General features: G+C 38.1%; 1 protein-coding gene across 1 annotated transcript in view; it reads right to left on the bottom strand.

Moving 5' to 3' along the window:
* LOC109928789 (ADP/ATP translocase 4) overlaps window positions 1-12,658 on the bottom strand; it is a 39,084-nt gene that overhangs the window by 15,739 nt on the left and 10,687 nt on the right. The window contains exons 2-4 of the mRNA XM_020528715.2: window positions 10,297-10,424; window positions 9,664-9,781; window positions 7,238-7,392 (exon numbers count right to left, since the gene is read on the bottom strand). Of these exons, the coding sequence (XP_020384304.1) occupies window positions 7,238-7,392; window positions 9,664-9,781; window positions 10,297-10,424 (401 nt within the window). The remainder of the gene's footprint in view (window positions 1-7,237; window positions 7,393-9,663; window positions 9,782-10,296; window positions 10,425-12,658) is intronic.

Raw genomic sequence — 12,658 nt, 5'->3', positions numbered from 1 at the left:
AGTGGGTGTTAGTCCCAAAGAAAATGTGACTTGAAAATTAACGGAAAATAAAAAAGGTAAACAAACTGAACAGGTGTTTTGCACCGATCTTACTGTACATTGTACAGCAAAAATCCCAGAAACAGCAATGTAACAGTGAAATGGAAAGCAAGGGACGAACTCAGGAAAATCACACTTGTCACATATTTTATGAAAGGGAAATCACGTTTGATCAATTGGTCAGATTTCTTTGAGGAAGCAACGCATTCTGTGTAAAAAAAAAAATAAAGAAACTGGTCAATGTACTGCACTTAGATTTCCAGAAGATGTTGATAAAATGCCACATTAAGCATTAATGGGGAAAATAAAAGCACATGCTACAGGATGTGACATATCAACATGGACAAAAGACTGGCTGGCAAACAGGAAGCAGAAAGTAAAACATACATATTTTTCAGGTTGGCAACAGGTAACAAGTGGTGTGCCACAGGAATCAGTGCTGGGACATGAACCATTTACAAATTATATAAATGACCGGAGGTATGGTTGCCAAGTCTGCTAATGACAAGGAACTGGCAGAAAAGTTGGATGTGAATAAGACATAAGGCAGCTATAAAAAGATAAAGCTAGGTTAACTCAGCAATCAAAGGTGTGGCAAATGGGAATACAACATAGGAAAGTGAGAAACACTTTGTCTTTCTGCCAAAACAAAGGAGCAGATTATCTCATGGTGAGAGATTGCAGGGGTCTGAGGTGCAGAGGAATCTCAATGTCCTAATGCATGAATCTCAAAAGGTTAGTATGCATGTACAGCAAGTCATTAGAAAAGTTAACAGAATGTTATCACTTAATGTGAGTGGATTGAAGTAACAAATTCAGTTAAACATAGCACTGCAGTACTATGCAAAGAATTAGTCACCTTATTTAAGGAAGGTGTTAATGCATTGGAAGCAATGTAAAGGTTTACAGGCTAATAGCTAAAATAAATGGATTGTCTTATGAAGAAAGGTTGAACAGTCTAGCCTTGAATCTGCTAGAATTTAGAGAAGTAGCAACTTAATTGAATCCTGAGCGATCTTGATAGAGTAGACTCTATGACTGTATGTGGAGAGAAGGTTTCCTCCTCTGGGAGAATCTCAAGTTGGGGTCACTCTTTAAAACAAAGGTTAGGTGATTTTTGTTTTCTCAGAAGGTCATGAGTCTTTCAAGGTGGTGGAAGCAGAGTCTTTGAACATTAAGGCAGAGGATTGAAAGGAAAGCAGAAGTTGGGGGAAATGTAGATGTGAGGCGACAATCGGATCATCCATGATATTAAATGGCAGAGCAGAGTTGAAAGGCTGAGTAGCCTACCCCTGGCTCCTTGTTCATATGTTGGTACATACATTTCATACAATCATACCACATGGAAACAGACCCTTCCACCCAACCATAATCCCAAATTAAATTAGTCCCATGTGCCTGCATTTGGTCCATATCCCTCCAAACATATCCTATTCATGTACTTATCCAAACGTCTTTTAAACGTTGTAACTACACCTGCACCCACCACTTCCTCTGAAAGTTTATTCCATACAGGAATCCGTTAAAAAAAATTACCCCTTATGTCTTTTATAAATCTTTCTCCTCTCATCTTAAAAATATGAAAACCCTCACCCTAGGGAAGAGACATCTGCCATTCACCTTATCTATACCTCTTACGATTTTATAAACCTCTACAAGGTCACCCCCTCAACCTTTTACTCTACAGTGAAGGAAGTCCCAGCCTACTCAGCCTCTAATAACTCTAATAACTTCCATTCCCAGCAACATCCTGAAAATCTTTTCTGAACCCTCTCCAGCTTAATAATATCCTTCTTCTAACAGGGCAACCAGAACTAGACAGTATTCCAGAAGAGGCCTCACCAAACCCCTATACAACGTCAACATAACATCTCAACTCCTGTACTCAAAAGGTCTGAGCAATGAAAGCAAGCGTGCAAAACGCCTTCTTATTTCCATCTTGGAATTGAAGGTATATTGTCAGGCATGTTAGAGCTCTTCACAGCTTAGAGATCTTTATATCCGCTGGAGCCTGGATTAACTTGTCTTCTATAATAAAGGGCATTTCAGCTCACTAAATACAAATCAGAGTTGTTACAGTAATACGGGGAACAATAGGGGGCACAGTAACCAGGCAGTTCTTGCCTCTGCTAGCACTTTCCAAGATCCAACGTTTGGGCTTCATATTTGAAGCTAACCTGGAAAACCCTTCACTCAAAGCGTGCAGCATCACTAGAGCCTGTGAGAGCCTCTACCCAACCCCCAATCTCCAGGAGATGTCCCATATCAGATGGAATTTGGCCTCAAGTCTTGCCAGTGGTTCTGTTTGAGGCCATCCAGGAAAGAAGGGAGGCCCTTATTGTCCAGAGATGAAAGCAAGAAATAACCTCAGTTCACCTTATCTAGCGCCTCTGATCTTTCTATAATAAGAAAATGCATACAGCACTCAATAGTGTAATCAAGGTTCAATGCAAAAGTTTAATGTAACTTTTCCACTTTGAATTCACTACAGCATTTTGGACAAATGCACAACCAATTGTGACTTCTGTTATTTGTATTCCTAGATTCCTCTGCTATTCCATCGTTTATATTTTCTGGGTAATACACAACCTTCTTATCTTTTTAAAATAGATGTAATACTTCGCATTTATTTTCATGAAATTCATTTGATAATTATACATCTATACAAAGTTTATTCATGCCTTCTTGTCATTTGCAGGATCCAAATGCCCAGCCCGTCCCTTCTTGCTCTTGATCTGTTGCCTTGTAGGTTACAGCATTTCAAGTGCTTAGCCAAGTGTTTTTTGAATGCAATGGAGGTTTCTACTTGTCAGATAGCATGTTCCAACTCCACACCCACTCCAAATGAAAAATAACAGGCAAAAGTTAGCAACAGAACTGTTTTCCAAAATAACTGGCGGACACTTCTACACACAAAAAGTCATCACCCTAAACAGACTGGAGAAGTCACAGCTAATGTGTTTCCACCACATATTCCCAAATCTGGAAGATCTTAACTAGGCAGTTAGTAACCCTTTTTTTTAAAACTACAGCTCAAGTCACATTCTTCGATTTAAACAACTGGCACAGTATTTATTATGATAGCATCCACTACATATTACCCATAGCAGCTCTTGCAGCCTTAAACTAGAGATACCATATTCATTTGCAAGGAATTCATTGCGTCAAGAATTTCACATTTTTTTCTGGCACCTAGATAGCTGACTGTTCCACTGTTGGCAGAGTTGAAACTATTTTCTCCTCTTTGCAGCCTCCCTCTTGCTTCCTTCTGCTTTGCAATATCCCTATCTCTCAAACTCCTTGTGGTATTCCTCTCTCAATTCCCTTTTGGCATCAATTTCCTTTCCTGTGCCCTTTGTGGCCCTCTCTTTTCCATAACCTGTCTTTATCCTCATCTTGCCCACCTTTCCAGCCTCCCAATCTTTCACCATCCTCCATGCAGCCTCTGCATCACTGCTATGTACCTTGCAGTCTCCCCATATCCCTCACGTCCGTTGCAGCCTTCCTGTCTTCCATCCCAACCCCTCTTGCCATGTCCAAGTTTCTCCACAACTTCTCCCCCCAGGTGTCTCATCCCCCTATTCCCTTGGAGACTCTTCCTCTCACCAGAAGGGCAGAAAGCCATCTTATCAAACAAGGGATTCCACCACCTGGTCTCAGTAAAATAAATCAAAGGCTCCCAGACCTTAGGCCCGGCCCAAGAATCCAGTCCCCTAGACAGCTGCTTCCACTTCCCAGACTGGCTGAAAAAAAATAGGAGAAAATTACTGCATATGCTGGAATCTATGCTGAAAACAAGAAAATGCTGGAGATCACAGCAGGTCAGGCAGTATCCATGGAGAGAAAGCAAGATAACATTGAGTCTAGCTGACTCTTCAGAGCTCTGATGAAGAATCATCTCGACTCGAAATGTTACCTTGCTTTCTCTCATGGATGCTGTCTGACCTGCTGTGATCTCCAGCATTTTGTGTTTTATGGCTGAAGAGGTGCTGGCTCCCAGTCTCTGGCAGTTGTTTCCCCTCAGTGACCATCTAGTGCTAGCCATTACTTTTCTAACCTCTCACTGTTTCTCCAACCACAGAACTTATCTGAAGAAAGCACACTTTTCTCCTACTTTTGAAGGTGACTATTCTCCAATTGTTCACGTCTGTGAATGAGTTTTCACTTGCATTTTATGGACTTTGGGGATAGATATCCCCACTATCACTGTGAATTTTGACACTGAAGAACGTATTTGGCTCAGATAAATTGGAACCAAAGATTAGCAGGCGAAACTAAACTGAACTGAGTTTTAAGGAAGAGCGTTCAAGTGTGGTCAAGGTACATTCCCACAAGGGTAAACAAATCCAGAGGCACCTGGATAATGAAAGAGATGGCGTTTAATATGAATGAGAGAAAGTATGATTGATGTATTAAAATGAACATTCTACAATTTGTCTTCGCCAAGTAAAGTGAAGTGATGGTGAAACAGGAGGCAGTTCATACACTTAAAGTCTAAAATTGACAAGGAGGACTTACTGGATAGGCTGTCTGTGTTTAAAGTTGATAAGCTACCAGGATGGGATGAAATGCATTTGGGTATACTGTAGGAATTGAAAAGGGAAATCATAGAAACACCGGCCATAATTTTCCCATCTTTCTTAGACTGGAGGGCATTTCTAGAGGACTAAAGAATTGCAAATGTTGCACCCTTGTTGAAAAATAGGTGTAAAAGATAAGCTCAACAACAACAGGTTAATTTAAATTCAGTGGTGGGGAAGCTCTTAAAAATGATATTGTCACTTTGGCAACTAATTAAGGAAAGCCAGTACAGATTTGTTAAGGGCAGATTGTGTTTAACTTACTTACTGGAGTTTTTGATGAAGTAAACAGAGGTGGCTGATGAGGATAATGCTTCGATTTGGTGCACATTGATTTCCAAAATAATTGCAGACTTGTGAACATTAGTGCTTATGCAATAAAAGGGACAGGAACAACAGATACAAAACTGGCTGAGTAAGGAAAACAAATAGTAAAGTTTAATGGTTGGCTTAAATGACTAGAGGAAATTTATAGCAGAGCTCCCCAAGAGTTGGTGTTAGGGTTCTTGCTTTTCCCTGATATATAATAATGATATAAACCTTGATGTAGAAGCATGTTTTCAAAATTTGTGGGTGTTATAAAACTTGGAAGTATAGTGAACCATTAAGCTAACGTAGAACTTTGAAAGTCATAAGACAAGTTGATAGAATGGTAGAAAAATGATAAATAAAGTTCAAGGCACAGAAGTATGAAGTGATCATTTTGGTAGGAAGAACACAGACAATAAGACAAAGGGAATGTTGAAGTAAAGGATCTCAGCGTATACATGCATAAATCATTGAAAGTAGAAGGACAGGATGAGAGCACAGTTGTTAAAGCACATGGCATCCTCGGCTTTATAAATAGAATGGCATAAAATATGAAAGCGGGGAAATTATGTTAATCCTGTACAAAATATGGTTTCGTTTTAACTGTAATATTGTGGCCAATCCTAGACATGACACTTCATGAAGGATATGAAGACAACAGACAGGGTCCAGAAAATGATTCACAAGAAGCACTTCAGTCACATTGAAAAAGAGTGTAAAAGTTAGGATTATTCTACTTGGAGAAGAAGGTTAAGAGGAGATTTGTTAGAAGCTCTCGAAGCCACCTGGGTTCTTGGCAAAGTAGGTAAAGCAAAAGGATCAAGAACCGGAGAGCACAGATTTAAATTGGGAAAAGAAACAATGACACTAGGTTTGCTAATCCTTTAGAAGACCATTACAGAACCCTTCTATGATAATTGCATACACCTCAATTAAATCTCTGCTCAGCCTCCTGTGTGGCAAGGGAAGCAGCTCCAGCCTAGCTAATCTTACTAGCAATTAAAATTTGCCATTTCTGGCAACATCCTCAAAAATCTCCTCTGTATCCTCTCTAAAGTGATCACATCCTTTCAGTAATGTGGTGACTTAAACTGTACACAATATTACAATGTAGCCAACCAGTATTTATACAGTACTAAAATAATCTATACTTGTATATTCTAAGCCTAGGCAATTAAAGAAAAGAATGCCATATGTTTTCTTAACTACCTTACCAATCTGTTCTATTATCAACAATGAATCAGTTGTCATGTAGTCGTTATTCCAAAATTCTTCAATTCTACATTTCTCAGTGCTATGATGTACTGCACAACCTTTGCATTGTTACTCTCCCCAACTGTATTACCATACACACTTGCAGTTTGTATATCAATTACTGCTTTTCTATGCCCCTAAGCAGTTTATTGTTGGTGACAGTGTACAGATTCCTTCCTCACCATCAACCAGTCAATTTTTGTAACATTGGCAAAAGTTTCAAACATGAGAGACGTTAAGCCCAATCCATTAATAAATATCATTAGTAGTATGAGGCCTTGTTTTAAGTGCTACAAAACACCACTGGAAAAGGCCTTTTCAGTCCCAAAAACACTGAATAATTACTCCTTTGCTTCCTGCTACAGAGCATATTTCTGATCTAACCTCCTACATTCCATTGGCTTTTACATCTGACGAGAAATGTCATGTCAAAAATTACAAAAAAGTTGTCAAAAATCTAGTGAAAATTTCTGAAAACTACATTAAAAAGGTGCTACCCTTATTGAATTTCCTGGTAACGTTTTCAGAGAAAAAATATAGAACACATTAATTGTATGCCCCTTTCCTACTCTGTTACTTCCTCAAAGAATTCAACAAAATTGGTCAAGCAAAAAAACTTTTCTTTCTGAAATTCATTTGGACTAGAACAGGAATATATTTACACAGCACTTTTAAAATAATAAAAACACACTTCTCCCATCTCCTGATTAATACCATGCCTCACAGTACTACTAATATTTAATAGTCCATAAATGACTCCAACCAACATTGACAGCCCCTTGCTGTTTCATAGCTCCACCTAAGCAGACTACACATATTGCTCTTCTAATCCAAGATCCTCCGGTAATTACGTATCCGCATTACTAATACATCCAGATATCTCTGGGATGATACATATTTCAAAATTGTATGCCAAAAATATATACAGTAACAGTAAAGAACATTCAAAATATTTAAGTGCCAAAGAACCAATAATAGGAGAATGCATCATATATTCTCAATAAGTAAATATAATTTTTCACTTAGTTGCATCAGAATTGCTTATAAAACATTACCTTGATTGTGTCATAGCACCCGAAATAAGAAGCTCGATATACAATGATGCCATTCACTGAAACACCAAATCCTTGATAAAGTCCCCTGGGTCCGTCCCGCTTTGCAACTTTTACAATGCAATCAGAGAGACCGGTAAACTGCCGTTCTTCAGGACCTATAGTTTAAAAGAATATATTTAGTTACATTAAAAGATGATATCTTAACTATAGTAGAAATTTCTCCATTTAATCAGTTGGTAATTGCAAATTTAAAAGATGCTGGGCTAGTCCTCTGTGGTTGTACATCAATAATTACATTAATTGTGTTAAATTGGTTCAGTGGGCTGTATTCTCATAAGTCAGATTTTAAACTCACTCCAAGACTTGAGCACATGATTTCGGCTGAAACATTCACCTACCAGTAAGCAATGCTACATTGTTGCAGGTGCCACTATTTGCAGCGAAACATTAAACACAGTCCCTTGTCTGCCAGTTTAGTGGATTTCTTGTACACAAATCCCACCAAAACTAAGTGGCAGAGTGCTACAAAAACCAAGTTGCTGGAAAAGCTCAGCAGGTCTGGCAGCATCTGTGAAGGAGAAAACAGAGTTAATGTTTTGGGTCCGGTGACCCTTCAACTTAAGTGGCATAAGTTAATATTTAAGTGGCAGAGTGCTGTTCATCATGAGCAATCTGTTCTCCAAATATTCCTTCCTCCTTTGAGCACATCAACACATTCTGCCACTCTTATTTTCTCTACTTACTTCTATTGGATACGATGAAGACTGTCCACAGAAAACCGGGCAAATCTGTTCATAGGTAAAATGACAGAAGACTAGAGGGAGAAAAAATACAACTGACATAAAACAATGTTTATACTGCACGGAATATGCGGCTTTTCTTTCAAAGAAAAAAAAAAAGTCATGGACAATTGAAGAGACGAGAGGCAATATGGACTGGATTTTATGCAACCCGGAACTGAAGGCACCATGGTGGCTCAGCCCACTTAAATAGAGGTGAAACCCTGCACCAGTTTCCTAGCTGCAGGAAAACCTTCACTGATCAAACCGGTGGGTAGAAAGGATTGACACAGAATTCCTAAGTGCTGATGCAAGCATGTTAGTAAGGCTCAGTGATCTAAATGACATCCATTATCTCTGTCATTGCAATTTAGTGGTGCTCGGGGATTGAATGGATGCCATCATGGCTGTTCTACCTTTTCTGTTTGCCAGCAAAGTCAGATCTTTCTTACAGGGCTCAACTACAACTTCAACTGCAGCAAAGTCAGAAGCCTACAATTGTAAATATTCCAAATCTGTTTCCAGAAGCTTCTAACCTCCATTTCCTCAGCGAGGCAAAAGAGAATTAATAGGTTTGCAACTTTTCAAACTTCTATCTCGACAGACTCGAGAATTAACAGTGATTCTTCAGACTTCAGACTTCTAAAAACGTAAGTGTATCCTCTTTACTAATCACCTTCTCTTGTCTGTCTGTATGTTAGAGTGGTTCCACTGTGATGATATTTGGGTGTTGAGAATTAAACATTTATCCTTAGCTTTTCTCACAGGTTTGGAAAAAAAACAATCATGTCTGTTCTTGAGAATCACAGCACTGAAGAGGTTAAAAATTATACTTTAAAGCACATCTTGTTGCAATCAGTTGCAGCGGAAAAATGAGGAAACTCTCCTACTATCTATTATTGGTAAATTTGGCTATCATGGATTGTCCGGATTGGGATTGTAAAACTGATTGATCTACACTCCCATGACTATTTGGCGGTGAAAGGTGGGATAAAATTGAATGGCTCTTTTTCTACCAACATGAATGTGATGAGCCAGTTTCTAAACTGTAAATCCCTGAATATTGTTATCCTCTCCTTGTCAAAACTGTCAAATCACTCCTCCCCTCTGCTTTTGAAAGTTGCCGCCACATCCCCAATCTCCTTTTCCTCTCTGAAGTCCCCAACTGTAACTGCTTTCCAAATCAATGTCAAGCTGTATACAATCCCAGTTTGAAGCTGTGCACTCAGGATTTCAGCCCTTTTCACCTCTGCTAAATACAAACATTGGCTCTAACCAGTATTATAAATTAAATCCTCTGTGACTGATGTCATAGCTCAATGTGCTCAAATCATACTCATTTTATTATGATGGTTGACCACGTCATACTTACTCCCCGAATACATCTCCTCCGTGGTCCAGGTCAATGGAGTACTCTTATTTGATTCTACAAATGACTGCTCCATCATTCTATGTCCACACTACTACCAAAGTCCTCCAAGTATAATCCCAACCTTTCCAATCTATTCCTTGCAACTTCCTGTCCTCCCAAAATGTTGACTTCTCTTGCACTGTTTAAAGTTGGAGTTTGAATCATGTGGAGGGAGTTCTGACTGCATGTGTTGCTGTTTCAGTTAGTGACTGGAAATTTCTTTCCAACTTTCCTACCTTTGCCAATATCAGCAGCCAAGCGCGTTCGTGCAAAATCCAAGGGATAGACAAAACAGAGGGATGTGGCACCCGCAGCTCCTCCAGATGCTAAATTTGCTAAGAACCATTTTCCAAACTGAAATAGAAAATATTATTGTACTTGTGAATAAATATTTGAATTGGACATTAACATTTTCTGGTGCAGATATTTTCTCAACAATTGGCATGGCTTATAAAGTGGTGTATCCATGTCTCTTCTAATCAGTTGTTTAATTCTCTTATGTTTGGTTCATAATTTACATCTTTCCACAGTCGAGGTTAAGTATACAATTTAAAACTTCATTGTGATTAAATAGATAAACCTTCAAGGTCTCAGATTGAATACAAAAAGGACCAAGGGAAAACAAAGACACAAGACAAATTTACACAACAGAAAGACACAAGCAAAACAAGAAAATTTTTTAAAGCTACAAAAAGTATAATGCGGTTTAATATCTATCACTGCAACCACTGCCTCTCAATGATCCAGACACAATATACTGCTGGAGTAGCAAATGCATTGATGTTAAAATTCATTGGCTTGTACACCAGAGGGAATGAGCTTCAACACAAAAATTAAATGTAACTATTATATATATCATCTAATCATACCTGTTTCTCTTTGTCAATTCCTGCCATAAATAATTGCTTGTACTTGTCCTTGAAGGCAAAGTTCAATGCCTGAGTTGGGAAATATCGAATCACATTTGCCAAGTTGCCACGCCAAAAACTGATAAATCCTAAGTAGAGAAAACTTTTGTTAAAGAAGTGGAAAATGAAAATATCAGAAAGACTTGCAGTTAGTGAAATAATAAGCAATTTAAATATGTATTTGCAAAGGTTTCAAAAGAAAAAAAACATGCAAATAAAACAAAGAACTGCGAGTGCTGAAGATCTGAAACAAAAAACTGAAATTGCTGGAAAAACTCAGCATATCTGGCACCATCTGTGGAGAGAAAGCAGAATTAAGTCTAGTGGATGAAGATGATAACCTTTTTGGTAGAAAAAGGTGGTTTAATCATTGATCGTGAGATCTGGTTGCTCACAGAACGCATTAACAGGAGCTGCACCTCAATGATAAACTTGTCCTCTAATCGAAGATTATCCCTATGTGATATAAACTGATTTACATTTTTTTTTTTAAGTTCATTTACATTTGAGTTTTGAATTAGCATGGGTTTTTTATGTGCCTGATGTTAGTTAACTTGCAAGTATTTCTGTAGCCATTGTGACTTCTTTTGAAACTGGTTACAAGGGTTACTTTTCAAACCTAAAGGGTTTTTGCTTACTTTAGGAGTTTATTACCTATCAAGGTAGGCAACTGTACCTCAAGAATTCTGTTCGAACTTTCTGGACTAGTTTTTTAATGTTGTAGAGAAGTAGAGAGACTTGTTTCAGTTTAATTTTGTTTTGGACAGTTCTGTAAACTCTTTGAACGGAGATGCACATACATAGCAGTGTTCCCGAGAAGGGGAGAATATAGCAAATTGATTACTATAGAGTAAGACATTAGCGATAAGACCAGAACTGTTGAGATGAAGCCCTGAAGAGGACCTGAAGCTAGGTTTATTTAAATTCAGGTGTATAATAGCTCCAGGTATAAGCTATCATATGTTCCATTCTAGGAATTGAAATTAGAGAGTTACCTTAAATCTATCGAGATGTAAGAGAAAGGGATCCTCTTGTGAGTATTGTTCAAGGATTTCTGTAAAACGGATGTTGATTTTTTTGAAACTTTAAAAAGGAATGTTATGGGATTAATGCGATTATATGTTTACTGTGTTTAAAACTCTTTGAATTTACATTATTAGCAATTAAGTTGTGTTATCAATAAACAGAATAAACCTATTTGATATTCATTACTTTTGCTTAATCTTGTTTTGTTTAAAAAAATCTGCAACGTTGCAAGCATGGAACCTAAATTGAGCCCTGTAGAACGCCACTGGAAGTAGATTTCCATTCTCAAAAATGTACATTGTCCATTACTTTTTATTACCTGTCAGTCAACTTTAGATTCAACTTGCTACATTTTCCTGGTTTGCATGGGCTTTATTTTTTTCTGGCCAGTCTCCCATGTGAGACCTTGTCAAATGCCTTATAAGCAGAGAACATCCATTCCACTACTGTCAATCTTCCTCATACTTCCACAGAAAAACTTCCACTTTGGAGGAGATGAGTTCCTCTTCTTTTTCCCTTCTCATTATGCTTATTTTATCTAATATTTCACACTGCTCTTCTGCAACGATGTACAAGTTGCCATGTATGTATCTGATAGGCCCAGCATTTTCCTTGGTCACCCCCTTCCTCTTAATGTACTGATGAAACATCTTTCGTTATATTTTCTGACTATATTTCTTTGTACATTCTCTTTTATTTTCATAATTTCCTTTTTCACCTGACGCCTGTATTTCCTATTCTACTCCAAGCTTCCTATAGTATTACTTTTTATCAGATTGTCATAAAAATCTATTTTTCTGGTTTATCTCATCTTGTAGGCTTCTGGATAAACAAAGACTCAAAATTTGGCAGTATAACCGGTTTTCCTTTTTGTGGGGACATGTTCACACTGTGCACTTTTTCAACTCCTCCCACCGATTTGCCACTAGTTTTCCTTCAAGTAGTTGTAACCAGTCCACTTTTGCTAGGTCACATCTCAGCTTTGAAAAAAAATTGCCTTAAGACTTAGAGCACAGCTAGAAGTTTAAATATCTTTGTCCGTTTCCATAAGGGTGCTAAATGTAACTATTATGATCACTGTTTCCAAAATGATCACCCATTGCTATGTCATCCACCATCAGGTTCATTTCCAAATACTAAATATAGAATTATGCCCACTCTCATTAGCCAGCATATAATAAGCCCAAAAAATACCCAAGATAACAAGGTGTAGAGCTGGATGAACACAGCAGGCCAAGCAGCACCAGAGGAGCAGGAAAGCTGACGTTTCGGGCCTAGACCTTTCTTCAGAAAAGAT

The sequence above is a fragment of the Rhincodon typus genome, chromosome 1, assembly GCF_021869965.1.
Source record: "Rhincodon typus isolate 14 chromosome 1, sRhiTyp1.1, whole genome shotgun sequence".
In the NCBI taxonomy this organism is placed as follows: Eukaryota; Metazoa; Chordata; class Chondrichthyes; order Orectolobiformes; family Rhincodontidae; genus Rhincodon; species Rhincodon typus.
This window is presented reverse-complemented; position numbering and strand designations above follow the sequence as displayed.